This window comes from Motacilla alba, chromosome 8 (genome assembly GCF_015832195.1).
Source record: "Motacilla alba alba isolate MOTALB_02 chromosome 8, Motacilla_alba_V1.0_pri, whole genome shotgun sequence".
In the NCBI taxonomy this organism is placed as follows: domain Eukaryota; kingdom Metazoa; phylum Chordata; class Aves; order Passeriformes; family Motacillidae; genus Motacilla; species Motacilla alba.
In genome coordinates, this window is record NC_052023.1 from 5,396,646 (window position 1) to 5,415,271 (window position 18,626).

General features: G+C 44.4%; 1 protein-coding gene across 2 annotated transcripts in view; it reads left to right on the plus strand.

Moving 5' to 3' along the window:
- LRP8 (LDL receptor related protein 8) overlaps positions 1 to 14,207 on the plus strand; it is a 172,626-nt gene extending 158,419 nt beyond the window's left edge. For both annotated transcript variants that reach the window (XM_038145115.1, XM_038145116.1), the window contains 11 exons: positions 37 to 162; positions 847 to 1,018; positions 3,347 to 3,574; positions 4,091 to 4,209; positions 5,649 to 5,788; positions 6,964 to 7,105; positions 7,555 to 7,707; positions 8,463 to 8,693; positions 10,527 to 10,595; positions 10,803 to 10,975; positions 11,882 to 14,207. In XM_038145115.1, coding sequence (XP_038001043.1) covers positions 37 to 162; positions 847 to 1,018; positions 3,347 to 3,574; positions 4,091 to 4,209; positions 5,649 to 5,788; positions 6,964 to 7,105; positions 7,555 to 7,707; positions 8,463 to 8,693; positions 10,527 to 10,595; positions 10,803 to 10,975; positions 11,882 to 11,920 — 1,592 coding nt within the window. In that variant the 3' untranslated portion in view covers positions 11,921 to 14,207. The remainder of the gene's footprint in view (positions 1 to 36; positions 163 to 846; positions 1,019 to 3,346; positions 3,575 to 4,090; positions 4,210 to 5,648; positions 5,789 to 6,963; positions 7,106 to 7,554; positions 7,708 to 8,462; positions 8,694 to 10,526; positions 10,596 to 10,802; positions 10,976 to 11,881) is intronic.
- The last annotated feature ends 4,419 nt before the right edge of the window (positions 14,208 to 18,626 follow it).

Consider the following 18,626-nt stretch of genomic DNA (forward strand, 5'->3'; position numbering starts at 1 on the left):
TTCAAGTTATTGATGGGTTTCAAACACTCCTTTCAGACATAGATGAATGTGAGAATCCAGACGCTTGTAGCCAGATCTGCATTAATTACAAGGGAGACTACAAATGTGAGTGCTACGAAGGATACGAGATGGACACCCTGTCCAAGAACTGCAAAGCTGTAGGTAAGGCAGCGCCACGGGCACGAAAACTCTGCTTGCTCAACAGCACAACTCCAGTAAGAAAACACGCTCACAGGGCTGAGGCAGGGGAACGGAAACAAAAGGAAACAGGCAAATCCAGCAAAGAAATTTCCCTGTGAGCAGCACAGAGCTGCTGCAGCAATAGCAGATGCGTCTCTAGGCAAGAACTACTGATCATGCAGATCAGAATATTTTAACAGTGTACAGAGCAAGATTGCAGTCACTGCTTGGCTGTTTGAAGCTGAAACTAGAAAAGAGTCTCTTGACAGGTGTTATTGAAAACAGTGCAGCAAAAACATTTTGTGGTAGTAGTATTGAAAGAAAGAAAACATCTCGATTAAAACAGGGTATCTGAGCCAGCCCTCCACCCTCCCAGCTGTAAGTCACCAAAATCTGGCCCAGGATTTTTTGCTGAAATGAACTGAAGATGAGGCTATTCCCAGAGGCCGTCCAAGTGCCAGTGTGTGTCCAGGGACCACAGGGGTGCCTGCGTGTGACAGCCCTGCCTCTGGAGCACGTTTCCTCTTGCTTCCAGTGTGGTGTAAAGCTTCCGTACAAACACAGCTATCAGTGACTGATAATTCCATTGTTGTTTGAGAAATGAAAGCTGAATCCAGCCTTTAGGACAGCTGCTGAAATGACAAATGTGCTGATTTTCTGTGGTAGGCAAGAGCCCGTACCTGATCTTCACCAATCGCCACGAGGTCCGTAAAATAGACCTGGTGAAAAGGGACTATTCCCGCATCATTCCCATGCTGAAGAACGTGGTGGCGCTGGATGTGGAGGTGTCGACCAACAGAATATATTGGTGTGACTTGTTCTACCGAAAAATCTACAGGTAAGGGGCAAGAGAAGATGTGTGTGTTGGTCTCTTGCCAAAGCTGCATTCCATCTGTATCCTCTGAAGCAGCCCAGAGAACAGTGCAGAGTACAGGGCACCTGAGGACTTTTCTGTCCTGACAGGATAACCTGTTGTGGCCCAGACTTGGTAATCTTTTTTGGGTATTGATAAAGACATCAGAGGCTTGTGCAGTTATCTCTTTGATAATACAGGGTGACTTTTCATCAATGCCAGATCCTGCTGCACTCGAGCAGTTAAATGCAGGCTCTTGTTTCCTGAGCCATGGATACTGCAAAGCAGGGCTGAGGCTGCTGCTGCACTGTGAATGCTGTATGGGAGGCCACAAAGGACCTGGCATCTGGAAGCACAAAGCAGGCAAATGGTGGGAGCAAGGAGGCAGCAACACGAACACAAGCTGCTGCCCACTGTAGTCTCTGGTAGACTGGATTTAAATTCACAGCACCTGACCACAGTACATTCTCATTCTCACTCCTCCTTCAGCTGTTTTTGTGGCATCCATCACAGTTATTATGTGCCGGGGCTTGTGAGTGTGCTTAGCCAAAAATGCATTTAATTTATGTGCTGAAAATCCCCCGTGTATATTCTGATTTGCACAGCTATTGCAGCTTCTGCAGTGGTTTGCTCTGGATTTCAGCTAACGATCAGGCACAGGCTGACTGGTGTCAGCACATGGGAGCCAGGCCAGGGTTTCTACAGGCACTGGTAGCCCTGCAGGGATATCTGCCCAGGCTGTGCTGGGCATTGACCATCAGTAGCTGGGCAGGTACCCTGAGGGTCCTGTGGGGCTCTGAAAGTGGGGGGATAGCTCAGAAGAAAGCTGTCAGCACTCACTGGGTCTGTCTGGGCAAGGGCTGAGTTTGTACACAGAGGATTATCCAAGACACTGCTCCTGCAGCTCTCCAAATATGCTGGAATTCCTGGGAACAAGCAGTCTGTGGTTGAGAGGCTATTGCAAGGTGAAAACTGTGGTACAGGAGGTAATCACTGGCAAGAGATCCCATCTTTCAGAATGGTCACCTCACTTGCCTTTCCAGATCCTGTCCTGTCGAGGTGATGTCTCCTTTGGGTGTCAGATCTTTTACAATATTTATTTACTGGGAGAATTGAAAAGTCACCGGTACTTGAGCCCTTCCGCTGTGGGCTGTGGAAGCTGCAGGAGCCTCTTTGCTTTCCCTCCTGTGCAGGCACAGGCAGGAAGCAGGGAACACAACTGATCCACTGGCAAGGGATTACCTGGCCTGGAGCTGTGCACTGAGAGCACGGGGTGCTCGTCACACTGGAATACTGGAATCTTGGGAGCACTGTCAGATGCCCGTAGAGCCCTGAGGTACCATCCCTGTGGTGCTGGGTCAGAGACAAACCAAAAGCATTCTCGTAGGGAAGATGCAGCAAAGTGCTGGTCATCCAGGCTGACTGCATGGCCATTCCATCCCTGACTGCAGCCTGTAAAACTGACAGGAATTCCTGGGTTTAGATGTTTCGGTTCCAAGGCTCTAATCTGATATTGGAGAACTCAGCTCCCATACAATTCACCTTCTCATTCCATGAGCAAAGGCAGGAAGAGGAAGCATCTTATGATTTCAAATATTTGGGTGAGGGGTAGAAACTTCCTGCTGGTTTATAACTGTCCCAAGATGTAATGAGTTATTCTAAGAGCCAGACTAAGCTTCTGCAAACACTGATGCAAACTCAGAATAACTAATTTCAGTGCACTCAGCAGAATTGATACTGAGAGCAGAATCAGCCTGTGTGGTTGTAGGAGCAACATTCCAGTTATTTATGAAACATCCATGTGGAGTCTGCTGCCTTTCATTATCGTTTTGAAAGATTTTTGAGGCTGCCACTAATATTTAGTGAACATTTTGTTTGTATCCAGTGAAATCACTTGCCAAATTAATGCAGCTTCATGAATTCCTTTGATGAGTCATAATTAGCTACACAGCCCCTAATTCTGCGGTACATTTAAGCACATTTATTGCATGCTCAGTTCAACTCTGTTCAGCAGAGCTCTGGAGATTATATTTTTAATGTCCATAAATCCCACAAATCAGTGCTGTTGAAGTTAACATGCCAGAAGTCAAATGCTTTCCTGAATTGTGCAGTTACAGTAGGAAGCAGGTAGAATGATGAAATGCACAGTTCCCTACCGTGGAAATGCTGCCATATGGGAATGGGGAAATAAGAGGCTGTAGGAGAAAGCAGAAGGTTGCGGGAGCACCATAAGGGTTCCTGTGTCAGCCACGCTGCCCCTGGGGCCCAGCTCTGGGAGCCGTGTGGGAGCCCTGTGACCTCCTGTCCCTGCAGCGCCTACATCGACAAAGCGAGTGACACGGCCGAGCAGATGATCCTCATCGACAGCCAGCTCAACTCCCCCGAGGGACTGGCCATCGACTGGGTCCATAAGAACATCTACTGGACAGACTCTGGGAACAAGACCATCTCAGTAGCCACTGCAGATGGAAGCAGGAGGAGGACACTTTTCAACAGTGACCTCAGCGAGCCCAGAGCCATCGCTGTGGATCCCACACAGAGGTTGGTGTGCACACCCCAAACTCTCCTTTGCCAACAGACACATGCCAGTCACAAACCTGGGGGTAGTTCTCATCTCACAGGACTCCAGATGCCCTTTCAGATACACCCTGCTCTGGGACTGGGGAGATGCTTTAACTAGCCCTTGGCAAGGTCCCTGCTGATAAAAGTCAGTTCAGGGCCAGTTCATGTGTTCAACGTGCCTGAGCTGGTCCTGGCACAGAGGCTGTGCCTGGAAATGAAGTCTGTCTGACTTGTGTTTGGGCTGTTTGGATGAGTGAACGCCAGGTACCTAACAGGCACAGCAGGAGAATTTTCAGGGGTTAGTTACTGGGTGAGATGCTGCATTCTGGTGCAAGTTTTGTGGCAGATTATCCAGTGGGAGAACTGCATGTGTTCCACCAGAGGAATTAACTGCTGTAACAAGGAGAGAAGCTTTGGCACCTCTTACTGCAATCAGCAGTGCAGGTTTCTTAACTGGAGTCTAGGTTATTGCTTTCTTACCTCTGCCTCTCTCAGGTTCATGTACTGGTCTGACTGGGGAGACAAAGCCAAGATCGAGAAGGCCGGTCTGAACGGCGTGGGGCGGCAGGTGCTGGTCACCGACAACATCGAGTGGCCAAACGGCATCACCCTTGGTAAGTGCCCAGCTCAGAGCTGCAGCACCCGCTGCGGCTGAGGGAAATCTTTCATTGTTAAGTGGGAAAACAAAATTGTAACTGCTCAAAGGCAGCTGCACACACAAATCCTGAACCAGTCAGCTGGTCACTACTGCTCACAAACATGAGTTCCCTTATGTCAGGAGCACAGACAGGAAGTCTTGCTGTAGTCAGAACTTCATGCTGCAGGAGCCTTGAGTTGCTTGTCATTGTGCCTTAAGGCAAAAGGAAATTTTAGGGAAAGATGCAGAGCTGTGACAACCCTTTAGGAGTCTGAAAAGCATTTGAATCCTTGGTGTTAAATGTCTCTGTAGCTGGGCCTGTCTCAGGAGCAATGTCAGGATCCTGTGCTGGACTGATGAATGATGCACAGTGTATCAGGGAGAGGGACAGGGCCTGCAGAGCCCATTCCCTGTCACCATTCCCTGCCTGCCCAGCTGCTCAGGGTGAATGGAGCCCCTCAGAGGGCTGTGGTGGTTTTCACTGCCACACCAAGCAGCAGAGTGGGAAGGAGGTTTCATGGAGCAGCAGGGAACATCCTGCTCTGGAGCTGGAGCTGTGTGTGTTTAACACCGTGCAGATGTGAGGTTCTCTGCTTGGCTTTGAAAATGCTGGCCATGGCAAGGATGGAGGAGGAAATGCTGCTGCTATTACATACTACTGAAGTGCTACTGCTGTGAACAAATAATGTTATCATTTAGCAATTAAGAAATTAATTAATGACTTGTTTAATTATACAACTGGTTTTGTTGGCTCTCATCCACTTGCATTCTGTTCAGTGAATCCCATCCAAAATGAGTGAATTTGCTCCAGAAAGAGGAATGCAGTTGTTAGCATTCCAAATAACATTGGATCCTTTCCTCCCACTCTTACCTGCACCCTCCCCAAACCTGGCTGGTTGTGGTAGGACTGTCCCCACCAGCAGATTCCCTCAGCCTGCAGTGTAAGAAGGGTTTCCTGCCCAAGGACTCTCCTTCATTGAAAGTGTGTGAATCTCCCAGCTCCTTCAGAGAGGTATTTCATTGGAATCTCAGTAGTTGTTCTCCAGCAAGAGGCCAAGGCCTGAACAACCTTGGGAGGGATGAAGCTTCTCACTCAGGCACTGATGGAGAGAATCTGGGAAGCCCAAACTGCTGCTTACCTGCTGCTCCTGGTAACAAAAGAACCTCATTGTACAAGGCTGTCAGTCAGGCATTCCCCACACACACGGAGCAGAATGTTCCTCTTTTTAATCTTATTTATAGGGTCTTATCCCAGCATATCTGGGCACTGATTCAAAATCAGAACTAGTGTTAAAAAAAAAAAGAGTCCAAATAATAAAGAGATTAGTCATGCTGCCAGCAGGAAAAACATGCTGGGCAAGAGCAAAAGAGTTGCAAGAGCTGTGTCATTTTGCTTCATTGTGTTTTACTTTCCAGATTTGCTGAATCAGCGTCTCTACTGGGTAGATTCCAAATTGCATTCACTGTCCTGCATTGATTTCAATGGCAGCAACAGAAAAGTTCTGATCTCCTCTGTGGACGATCTGAGCCATCCTTTTGGCTTGGCAGTGTTTGAGGTAAGAGTGGAAAATGGATGCAGAGCAGACTGGAGCCTGCAAGAGGTCTCAGAGCTCTTCCTGATTAAAGGTTCTGCCTTTTGCACAGCACAGAGCTCAGTGAGGGCAGTTGCTGCTATAGAAACCGATTAACCTCGTGTGGGTTCAGCAGGGAAATTGGTTTTTAAAGCCCTTAATCAAGAGCAAAGTGTTATCTCATGCTTTTACCTAATGCAGCACCAGTGCCTTAAATGATCAGGGGAACAAAGGCTTCAACTTTGGCACCCACTGTAGGTAAGTTACAGCAGAGAAAGGTCCAGTTGGTGTCTGGCTCAGGAAAACCCTCATCCTTAAATCCCTTATTCCACCTATGTGAAGTGTGTGATATCTGGGCATCTAACTTTGGGCATAGGTTTCTCCAGGTCCCTGCTGCTCTTTAGTGCTATCCCCATCAGCAGCATTTGGAAGGACCTCTCGGGTTATTTCACCTCTCTCCATCCTTCCTGCTACGAATGGCTGGGTAGAATAACAGACAGCTTTTGCTTTTGCTAAGCTGCCCTTGTTGAGCAGCAGTGTGGCTTTCCTTGCAGAAATACACACGGGTTTAGGAGGCAGCAGCACACACAGATGACCGAGCAGTTAAACTGTTTGGTAAGAATGCGATTCCTGGGTACCTCTTCCACCAGTAGCTCTATATCTTCAGGCATAGTATGCCATGCAAAAGATAGTAATATAAAAGAGAAGGAGGTGCTCAGCTTCCAGGTGTGCTCTAGGCACTGGCCTCCTCACGGATACCTGTTTAATGCAGGTCTTACCTTAGGAAAGGAGGAAAAAATCAGCAAGGTAACAAATGTTTCTAGTACAGCGTGTGGCCCTTTGCTCATGATCTACCCCAGCTTACAAAGAAAAAGCAGTTCAGAAACAACACGGATGCAACTTGTCTGTACCTTACCAAATTTCTGCTCCCTCGCCTCAGTCACAGAGCTACTCAAAATGACACAGCACGCTGTAAACTTGTAGGAGTGCTGGGCTTTTGAACATTGTCCAAAATAGAAAATAGCTGCAGACAGAAGTAGTGTGAACAGAAGGTGCCCCGAGGTAGGAACATGGTGCACTGACTTTGTGACTGCTGGAGTTTAATCCAACTGGAGTAGGATTTGAGCAGGCCAGGTCAGGAATCTGTGCGTTCCCTGCAGGACAGAGTGTTCTGGACTGACCTGGAGAACGAGGCGATCTTCAGCGCAAACAGGCTCAACGGCTTGGACATCTCCATTCTGGCAGAGAACCTCAATAACCCTCATGACATCGTGGTGTTCCATGAATTAAAGCAGCCCAAAGGTAAGAGGTGTCCTCAGGATGTCATGGCCCTGAATCAGGTTTGTTTGAGCTGGCAAATGAAATGCTCCCTGATGGTTCTTGATGAGAGAGAATGCACAGGTAATAATGGGAAATCAATGCCTAATGTTTGAAGTTCCTGCATAATTAATTCAGCAGCAGCATTTATTGAAGAATCTGCAATTTGCTAATAGCTATTTAATTAGCATCTTTGATAACAGTGAGTTACTCTTGTCACTGTGATGCTTCCCATTCATTATGCATTTGGGAAGTTTTTATAGTACTTTGTAAGGTTCCTCTCTACTGTACAAACTGTAAAGATGCTTAAGCAGCCTGATTAATTGAGGTAGGGAGTGGGAGAAGGTCTTTTCAGAGGATCTGAATATTTCTTTGCCAAAGGAGGAAATAAATTATTAGAAAAATAACTTGTCTTTTCTTCCATCCTTGAACAGCTCCAGATTCCTGTGAGCTCAGCCCCCAGCCAAACGGAGGCTGTGACTACCTGTGTCTCCCTGCACCTCAGATCTCTCCCCACTCCCCCAAGTACACGTGTGCCTGTCCTGACAATATGTGGCTGGGTCCTGACATGAAAAAATGCTACAAAGGTAAATACAATCACATCTCCATTTCACTGGCCCAACAAAATCATACTCACAGTGAATATATTTCCTGATGGTGAAAACACAAACACTGACTTCTGTATTCCACTCCTTGCTGCCCTCTGAGCACAGCAGCACTGTGGTGTCCTTGTTGAAAGCTTGCTTCTTTTGGAAAGCTTAACCAGAAAAAGATACAGCAGGAAGGGGGAAAAAAGGACTAGGGACCAGCACTAGAAGTGTGAATAATCAATAAACCATTGAAATTGATTACTCATACATTGATTTACTGATTATGTTATATATATATATATATATATATATATATATATATGCAATGTGTACTTATATATCTATTTAGGTATCTATATATCTATCTATAGATAGGTAGCAGGTCTGAAGAGGACACAGTTGTTGCAGATAATATAAGATAATAAGAGACAAGTGGCTTCACTGTAGTTTCTCCTAACATGCAATGAGTTCCTGGTACTCAAAAACCCCCAAGTTTGTGAACTTCTTAGCTACCTTCAATACAGACTGCTTTTTTTATTAGTATCAATTAATCAAGCTTGACTTCAGGAAATAATTTCTGTAGCTTTCGGCAGAGCACTGTCAATAGTTTGACTACCTGGGAAATAGAATTGGAATTTAGTTTCTGCTTCTCTTCATTAAACATAACAATCCTTTCTAGGTTTATATCACCATTGGTGATTTGTTTGGTGTACTTGCTTTAACCAAATTTCATTGTTGCTCTTGGTTTTCAGATCTTCCAACCACTGCAACTCCTGTGGTGGTTTCCACAACCACAGCGTCCCGTGCTGACGGCACGACGACCATGGCCGCTGTACCTGGCAGTGCCAATGACACCACTCAGGGCGTCCCCAAAGCTGCACCAGAAGCTACAATCACCACCCCAAGACTTCATTTACCTTCCACCACATCCATCCTGATAGACTCTGAGATGACCACTGGAAACAGCAATTTGTCACAGCACTGTAAGAGAATGAGATTCCTTTCCTTGTCCTAGATCACAGCTCCTCACGCACTGCTGGGAGACCTGACCTAATGTCTGAATGCCAGAGGGGTCAGGTGCAGGCACACGCTGCTGCACAGCAGGAGACATCAGCTCCTCTCTCTGCAGGCACCTGGGCTAGGATGGCTGCTGTGATTCCTGTCACTTGGCATGTCAAGGAGCTTGTATCAGCTTTTATCCGAGGCACATGAACTGCCCTGAGGGTTCACATCAGCCCTTGCCTTGTGCCCAGTACTGGCTCATCCCAGCTTCAGTGCTGCAGACTGCAGAATGGATGATTCTGCAGGTGCTTCACCTATTTTAATTGTTTAATTAGTAACGTGATCCAGCACAAGTTCTGGGTGAAAAATTCCCCCTGAGCATCCTTAGTGCTGCTGGACATGTGGAATCACTACAGCCCAAGACAAGCTGCCTCTGGTTTGTGTGGCCGTGCCTGGCATGTTAATGTGGCCTCATCATGACACAGGTTTGAAGTTTTGCATTATTTATCAGAAGAGCATCCCAGTGGAGAGCACTAATGGCTCTCCTCAATGGAACACCAGCCTCAATCTCAGAGCTAACAGGCAATCCCTCCAGGTCCTGCTGCCAAGGCAAAGCAGAAAGGCTGAACTGCTATTAAAAAAAAAAATTCTAGTCCAGAGAGAAGATTTTGCTCTGCAAGACCTCAGACATGTATGTTTAAAAACAGGGAAATGCTGTTTTCCCCCAAATGTTTCACTGTTTCCATTACATCTGGAAAGCAGCAATCCAGCACCCTGGCTGTAGAACTGTGCTGCACGCGGAAAGCACAGTCCAGTGGCTAAAATGCGTTCAGTTCTCTTTGTGCAAGTTTCTTTCAAATGCATTAATTACCTTTTTAATAAGCCATGGAAGAAAAGTGGTTTTGTTGTCCACTTTGGAAATAGTGTGGCTTTTTATTAAGTAAATAACTATGTAATGGAACAGCCTGCCACAGGGAGGTATTTAAAAGTTGCATGAATTGGTGTATCAAAAGAAAAAGTATGGTTAGTTCCTCCTCTTGCAACTCCTGCTATTTTAGCAAAAGTAGATTTTCTCTGATACCCTATATGAGAGCTCAGAGCAAACATTATAAAGTATAGAACTTGAAAGGTTGTATTGAATTTTTCTAAATTATATTTTCCTGTAATTGCTTTTTTCTAAGTACAGTATTGAGTTTTGGGACCACTCTTGCACGCTGGGGCAGGCTGCAGCAGTGAGGGATAGATGTGTTCCCTAACTCCTTAGCTGTAAATAATAAAAAAGGAAAAAATTAAACAGAGAAGCTGTGTAGATGGCTTTGAACTGCATTCTTTTTCTGACAGCTCAGTCAGTCATGCATTGTGTCAGTACTAGAAAGTGTTCTGTTGTGGATTTTTAGGAATGCTGCTCACCATCCCCTGATGCGTGCATGGCATTTCCATGAAATGGCAGGTTTTTGAAACTGGCCTCCTTTTTGTGCGTGAAAATTGGAGGCCCAGGCACAGACACCCATTTGTGGTCAGAGCTGCTCTGACAGCCCTGGAGCCTGGAGCTTGTCCCTTCACTGGCCTTGAGCTCTGGGCTGTCCCTGTCCCCTGCTGAAGCAGCAGCACTGCAGGGACACCTCGTTTCTCAGGAGAAAGGAGCTCAGCTCAGCCCAGATCCTTCAGTGTCGCCAGAATAATTTTATTATGAAACCTTCTGTAAATTCTTTAATTGCAAAAGCTGTCTGATGGGCAGAACAGCACGGGTACTAACAGAAAACATTCTTTAAAAGCAGCCAAGTTAAATGATCAGAACACTTCTGTAATTACAGATGCAAACGATGATGAAGGCTTCGGTTCAACTGTGACAGCAGCTGTGATTGGAATTGTCATTCCTGTGGGTAAGCAGATTGGATTTAACCTTTGAAGGAGTTCAATACAAATATTATATTTTCCGCAGTAAATACACTTTTCCAGTTTCAGGGGTGGGGTGGGAAAGAGTACAGGAAGTGCTGAACTGGGGAGCAGGAGCCCAGCTTTGAGAAAATGTTATGAACATCCCAGCAGATCCATGCCTGCCTAACAGCCCTTCTCTCCCCTCTCCTCAGTGGTCATTGGCTTGCTGTGCATGGGGGGATACCTCATCTGGAGAAACTGGAAACGGAAGAATACTAAAAGCATGAATTTTGATAATCCAGTTTATAGGAAGACAACAGAAGAGGAAGATGAAGACGAAATCCACATTGGGCGAACTGCCCAAATTGGACACGTGTACCCAGCAGTAAGTACCTGAGGAGATGGCTGATGAAGGTTAATTCTGTAGAGAGCTCCAATACAGAATGTGGATCAGTGTTGCTTATTTGCCACATAATGACAAAAACCAGAACTTCTTTAGTATCATTGATTAGGCAGAAGCCTAAACCTCTGGCAGCCTGTGCAGTTGTCTTAGAATGTTCCCTGTTCAATCTGATCCAGGATCTCTGGATCAGATACTGCATTCAAATGAGGAATAATTGTCCTAATCGAGGTACCAATCTGACAAATGTAAAGCTCCCTCAAGAGCTACCTCAGGGTGGGATGGTGATTACTCATCCCCTACTGGATTCTGTTTTATCCGTGCTTAGGCTGCTACCGAGTGCCCAAACTATCCTAAGGATTAAGTGAATTTCTCTACAAACCAGGGAGAATATTTTTTCTATAGTAAAAGTAAGAGCATAAAGAAAAGTCACATTCCTCACAAGGGGAAGTGAGTGAGGTTCTGTAAGAAATTAAGGAAAAGGATCCTCCTTCACAGCAGCAGCCCTGGGGAGAGGAGCACTGGCAGGTAAAAGTGCATTGTATTTTCAGAAGAGAGCAGAAGATCCAGAGTAATGAGTGAAGGCAGTACAGCTCCTGCAGGCAGGCAGGTGGGTGGATAATGTCCTCTATGATTTAAAGGTCCCACACAAGATCACACTGGAGAAAGCGCCATCCCTTACAAGGAATTTTATCCAATATACATGGACAGGAAACTTCCCAGCACCTCTTTAGTAACACTTGAGCAAGGTACCTCATTTGGGGAGGAAAAAAAATCACTGTCTGGAATAGACTTGTGACCAATACAGCAGGGACACCCGTGAGAGTTCTAACAAGAAATACAAGTTAGCAGCAGTATCACAGTTCACAAGAGTGTTTTTTCCCTCCCCAGCGTGTAGCATTGAGCTTAGAAGATGATGGGTTGCCATGAGGATGAAGATGCTGCTCCAATCATCTGAACACTGAACAAATCTGCTTTGGATCACAGAACCTGCTTCTTCTTTACGGTCATTATTTATGTTGCAGAAGGGTAACCACAAAGTTATAATGAACTGCAAACATCCAAAGGATGTGAGAGTTTTGTATGTATAATCTTTTATACACATTTTAACTTGTTGCACTACCCATTTGTGATAGTGAATAAGCAACAGCTGAGCTACTAACTCAATGTACATAACCAGCCAGGCTGAAGGTTCAGTAGCTATTGCTTTATTTTAAGACTATATTTATAGATATTTTGTAAATATGTTGAATATGCTTTGTGGCTATCCATCAACATAAGTAAAATAAATTCTGTACAGGCAGTTTAGAAATATTTATTAACAAAATCTGGATTATAAGATCTGTTCTGTAAATATAGTAGAGGGGTGAGAGTATTTATTTTTTGTATGTTTGGCTTGCTGTGCATAGATTATCTGTGTATATATCTATCTGGATGAGATAGATATATAGGCATATAAATATATACATATATATAAATATATATACATATATTTTAAAACTACTAGCCTACATTTATGAAAATTAGGAATAATTGAATTTTTACAGGATGTTTGAGAAGTTTGCTTTGAAATCTAAAGACAATATGTAAGAAGGAGCTGTAGTGTAAGATAGCTGACCAGTGGAACACTCCATAACAAACAGCTCCTGATTTCCAACCTGGCTCTTAAGGGCTGCTTTTACATTTTCCAGTTTATCCATGAAGAATCCATGCAGTGCATTTAACTGGAGAGCTACTGCCTACAGCACTTCAGTCAGGAGAAACTCCTACAGCACCCAGGGGTTTTGTGCTGTATTGTTGCTTTTTTACAGCTTGGTACAAATCTGATTTGGTTTTTGTTTGTTTCTAAATGTAAATTTAAATACTTTTCCACACTGGGGATCTTGCATCTCTTAAATCAGCTCAGAATTAAACAAAGATTTAGCCATATATTTCCACACTCCCAAGTGAGCACGCTCCCTGGTTCATCAGGAAAATAGCACAACAACAGAAGTCACTTCCTTCCCTCCTTGCCCTTGTCCTCTGCTCCTACTGATAAAAACCCCAGTTTCAGGAGCTGCTGTGGCACACACAGAACTCTTCCCAAGTCCTGCCCATGGAACGAGCTGCCCCATGGCAGGTCTCCAGAGCACTGGGCAAGGAGGCCAGAGCAGGTTAAAAACTCCCAGCCTTTCCAGTGTCTTTGGCTGGGTCATCCTGCACCTGGCAGCAAAAACACTTGGTTTTTCTCATCTCATTCTATAGGATTTCCTGGGAATTCTGTGGGAAGTGAATACACTTACCTCCCACTGCATAATGGACTAGTACCTCCCTGAACTGTACCAAATCCTAGAGAAATCTTCCTCATGTTTTTATGTCAGTCCAACCTTTTGTCTTTGAATGAGTAGAAGAAACTCAGGCTGTGTAGGTTTGGAGTTTTTTTCCTTTTTTTTTTCCTTTCTTTTAGAATAAATTTACAGAGTAATGTGAGCTGGAAGCTGATTCTTGTCTAAGAGCAGAAAGGAAGTGTTTAAAGCCCTGGTATGCATTACAGACATAATACATACTCTCAAATGCCTCATGGCCTGCATAGACTAGACAGAAGTAATCAAGCATCCTTCTATTCCAAATTTTAGATTTTAAGGCAGTGACAACATGAGTGAGATATCCCATTATTAAGGTATGAAGCTCTCTTTCTATAAATCCATGCACTGTGTGCATGAAAAAAAAAGCTGAGAAAGGCTGTATGTGATAACACTGTAACTAACAGACGAATGTAAATATATATGAAAGTTCTACAGTTTTGATACTTTTTTAAGAACACACAAACAAACCTGTACAAACCACATGTAAAAGGCTGCAGGTTTTTTCAAACCATTGTAAATGAACTCAATTTGCAGTGCTGATTTCAACCTTTACAGATTTATAACTACTGAGAAGTCAAACACCAAATTTGTTTTTTAAGAAGTTAATTATTTTAAATAATGGTTCAGATCGGTAGGGTGATATTTAACATTGTAATCATTTCTGCTCTGTCTTGTCATACTGAAGTTCTGTTAGAGTAAGTTCTTGCTTGGTGCCTTTTGTGTTTCAGTTCTTACCTTCCAGACAAAAGGCCCAGGGAGGGGCGGGGGGGCTCTGTGTAACACTTGCTGTACTGGAAACCAAATGAACACGTTTGTAAAACAGTGCACTGTTTCTATAGAAAGATTAAATTTTTTTATCTGGGATTAGTGAACTATTTTCTTCGTGGTGTCTGACATGGGACCGTATCATCTTTGGGTCTGAGTTTTCCCTAACTCTTAACCGCCCCAATCCAGAGTGGGATTTGGGAGCAGTGCTGTGTAACGCAGCTGTCCAGCTGCAGTGTCACAGCAGCAGCACTGGGCACACTTCATATTCCACAACACAGAACTTTGTTCTGAAGTGTCTTTTTCTGCCACATGAGTTCTGGTCATCTGCAAATCACACGGCAAACAGTACCAGCTTCATTTCCTTGACTCAGTGATGTAATGAGTAAAGTACACCAGTCCTTACCCAGTGTGAGAAAATGTCCCGGAACTGAACAGCGCCCACAACACAACTGGTGCAGTTTTTCACCTGAACTATTACATGCTGGACTGTTCAACAGCTAACTGCAGGTGAGTCAGTTTCTTCTTGGAGCTTTTGGAAGAACGCCTACACAAGCTGCAAAACTCCTACTTAGAGCCACGCTTATGCCATCTTGGAAAAAAGACAGAAATACTGCTGTTCTTGAATCTCAGGAGGCAGGCTCAGCTTCTTTTCTTTTAAACATACAAACAGTCCCTCCCATAAAGCTGGAAAAACATTCATGTACTGGAAGTATGACAATAGTTTTGGCTGGACACATAAGTGACTCAGAAGTAAACACACTGTTAGCTTGCTCTCTCTTCCCTGTCTCCTGAAAAAAGGAAATCCTGGATACTGCAATACAACACTACACTACACTACCTTTCCCCACTGCATGTTGTTCAAAGCTCTTGGAAGCAGTGCCTTTATTGAAATTCTCTTTCAGTGAATTCTTAGTCCCAAAGGAAGCAGCCAAGCAGGTAAAACTTTTCAAGCACAAAGAGTTATTACCAAACTAATATGGACTGATGTACTGGTAAATATCAGTGGTTTAGTTTTCTATCTAACTGAAAATAGGCTTTTTCTTACTTCAAAACATTCTTCCCTTTCAGTTAAGTATTTTAGCAAAGTAATATGGCAACAAATAGAAAAAGTGAAACAACAACAAAATTCTCTCCAGGTCTAAACAGCAAGGACAGCAGAAAGAATTGAAAGAGCCTCGTAAGAGAGTCCCAAACCTACCTGGGCATTAAGGTATGCATCCCACAACAAGTCCCTTTTTAAATTATTTCTGCTGTATTAACAATAAAATTACATTTTTTGTTTCACTTCTTACATTTTTTGTTTCACTTCTTATTTCTGCTGTATTAACAATAAAATTACATTTTTTGTTTCACTTCTTACACTTCTGAGCTAATCCACACCAACACTGTTCTGCCAAGTCCCATCAAGATGCTCCACGGATACAGGGACTCATCTCTGTCCCTCAGTGTTTCTGTAACACATGCAACTCAGTCACCTTTCTGCAGGAATATGTCTGCTCATTTCCTTACACTGGTTCTCCATCAAACCAGCCCTTTAACTTTGGGAAACACTTTTAAATCTGTCTTCCTAATTAACATCCCTTGAAGCAGGGGCCTACAGCCCTAGGCTGCTGTGAGCTCAGTCACTGCTCCAGTGCAGGCATTTATAGAGTGGGGCCAGTTCCAGTTGTCTCCTAAATGCACACGTTTCCTCTCCTGTCCCCTCCTGAGAATGGCAGTGACAGGAGGCCTCTGGTGGGCAAATGGCATCCAGGCAGGGCAAACCCACCAACCCCAGAAGAGAAAAACGGGGGGCTCACTTTCTACAGAGACTGAACTGGCTCTTCTCAGATGAAATGAGCCTGGCCAAAAGTTTGCCAGGCTCATTACACGCCAGGGAATGAACGGAGCCACTTTGTTTCACTCGTAGGGCTTTGAGCACCAACTCCCCAGCCAAGACACAAATCTGAGTCCAGTTTTACACAGATAAAGATGAACTTCTGGCTGAGACAGTGACACAAACCAGCTTCACAATAGATCACCTCCCAGAGTGTCCCCAGAAGATGGCCTGTATGCCTCAGGGTGCTGCATGTGGATTTCTCATCCCAACTTCCAGAAGCAGCCAACGAGCACCAGTCCAGGCTGAGTTCTTAGATTTCACAGGAGGGCAGTAATGCTAACCTGTATCTGCACCTCTGCATCAGCAAGCAGAATGAGAATTAACATGCTTTAAAAAATGATCACTCTTTTTTCAAATTATTTGCAGCATTCAAATCTCTCCATGTACCTCAGTGGGAGAACATTTCCTTCCAGGATTAGCCACAGCTGCCTGCTAAGTTCCCCACACTATCAAGGAAACCGCTGTAATCTTGTCAGTGGTGATAAGGCAGTGCCTTAGCAGGGAGCTGAAGCTCTGTCAGTGGAACAAGCAAATCTCCCTGATAGTTTGATAGGCCCCTGCCTGGCTCCAAGGATGATGTACACAGGATTACACAAGGCTGGACTGATAATTTTGTCTTCACATCAGTTTGGTTCTTCAGCCCTTGCCTTGAGGCTACAAAGTCAGGTAGAAGAGGAGAGGTTTTACCTAAAGTTCTTGGCTGGGCCAAATAGCAAAGACATTCCACATTACCCTGTTCAGGACTTTATCTGCTGAGTCTGCCAATCAAGGAATTAATTAGTTCCACACACAGTAATTTCTCATGCATATATTGCCCCACTGGGGCTCAGCTAAAAGCACATATATTACTTTAATTCGAGCCATTAGACATAAAAAATGATGGAAAGCCTTGCAACCAAACACTCAAGCAAAATCCCTGAATCTACATACTTAAGAAATAAGGCACAGACCTAAATAAGTTCTAAGCAAAGACAGCACCTTGAAATGATGCTTAGAAGACAAACAATACTTGGAAGGTAATACGTAGGTCTAAGCTTCATTGACAGATATTTTCTTACAAAGGCTAAAGTTGACTTCTAGACTTCCTGCAATGAAAATCTGACTCAGAATTATTGGAAATTGACATTATTTTTAGCAATATCCGAAATGGGTGTCACATTCAAAAGCCTAACCTCATGAACTGACTCCATATTACTTTGATATTAAAGGCATCTGTGGCAAGAAAAGTCATGAAGAAGTTAATAATAAAAACTTTCTCAATCACATCAGCAGCTGGCAGCCTGTAGAGGAGCAGGTGAGGTTAAGAGAATCTCTGGCTATAGAGGACTTTGCAGAAAAAGCCAAATTAAAACCTTTTTTTGCCCATTTGGAGTTCAGTTGACATGAGCTCCATCCCAGTGTGGTGAGGCATGAACTCTCCAAGTTACATCTCTCTTTGTGTCTCCCTTTTTTCTTTTTTTAAAGGTGATTTAACAACTGTCCATACAGACTCTAATCATAAAAACCTACTTTCTCTCCTGCAGACTAAGAGACAAAAACAAGGGCTCGGCTCACAATCCCCAAGGATTACAGTTACAGTTCTTCCTTTGCCTTGCCTATGGCTCTGCTCAGGACATAAATAAGCAGTGATGCTTTAACCATTACAACTTACATGCACAGCCACCAAATACAGAACATTTTGGTGGTTTCTTCAGTCATGTTATCAGTTTACAGAAGAGCACAGAGCTACAATATTTGCTGCATAGAGAGGCTGCAGCTTCTCCATCCCTGGAAGTGTTCAAGGCCAAGCTGGAATACCCTGCTCTGGTGGAAGGCATCCCAGCCCATGGCAGGAGGTCGGAACTGGATGATTGTAAAGGTCCTTTCCAACCCAAACCATTCTATGATTCCATGAATATGGCACCAAAATGATCAAACTAAAATATGAAATTCAAAGTATGATCACCGGCCTAGAATAGACTCCAAGTAATACAAATATACACAGATAGGGATGCACCCCAAGCCTGATTTATCCACAACCAAAGACACGGGCCATCTGCAGACCTAGATAAATTAATTGAGAAGCTGTGACAGGACCATATGATGATGATGTGTTGTTTGTAACACATTACTCTGGACTTTCAGCTACACTATGCCAGGAATTAGCTACAGTTATGGTTTCCCATAGCAACAGGATATATGGGACAAACTGCTCAGGAGAACCCAGCTGAACAGGAGCTGTACCTCCCCTGCTGAGCCAAGCCAGGTGTTGCCTTGCTTTTCAGGAAAGTGAAACCCAGCTCCTTCATGTGCACCTGAAGTACTTCTCAAAGTTAGTCAAAATGTACCCCTTTCAAAGCAGCTGGCGTTTTACCTCCCCCACACTGCTTCAGACCCTGCAGACAAGCCTGGTCAACCCAAAGAACGATGGACAAAACCCACTAAACTTGCCCCAGCTGTCATTAATTTAGTAAGTCTTGTGCACTGTGCTTACAAAGTCCCCGTCACTCGGCCGCTGTCCCTGCAGTGACCAACAGAGCAGCTCTGCACTGACATGCTTCAGCTGAGACTGCCCAGCAAAGCACTGCAGCTAACACCAATGGCTGCGTGCAGATCTCTGCTACCTGACCAATAATCCAGTGTCCCATCAGAAACGGCTTCCTCT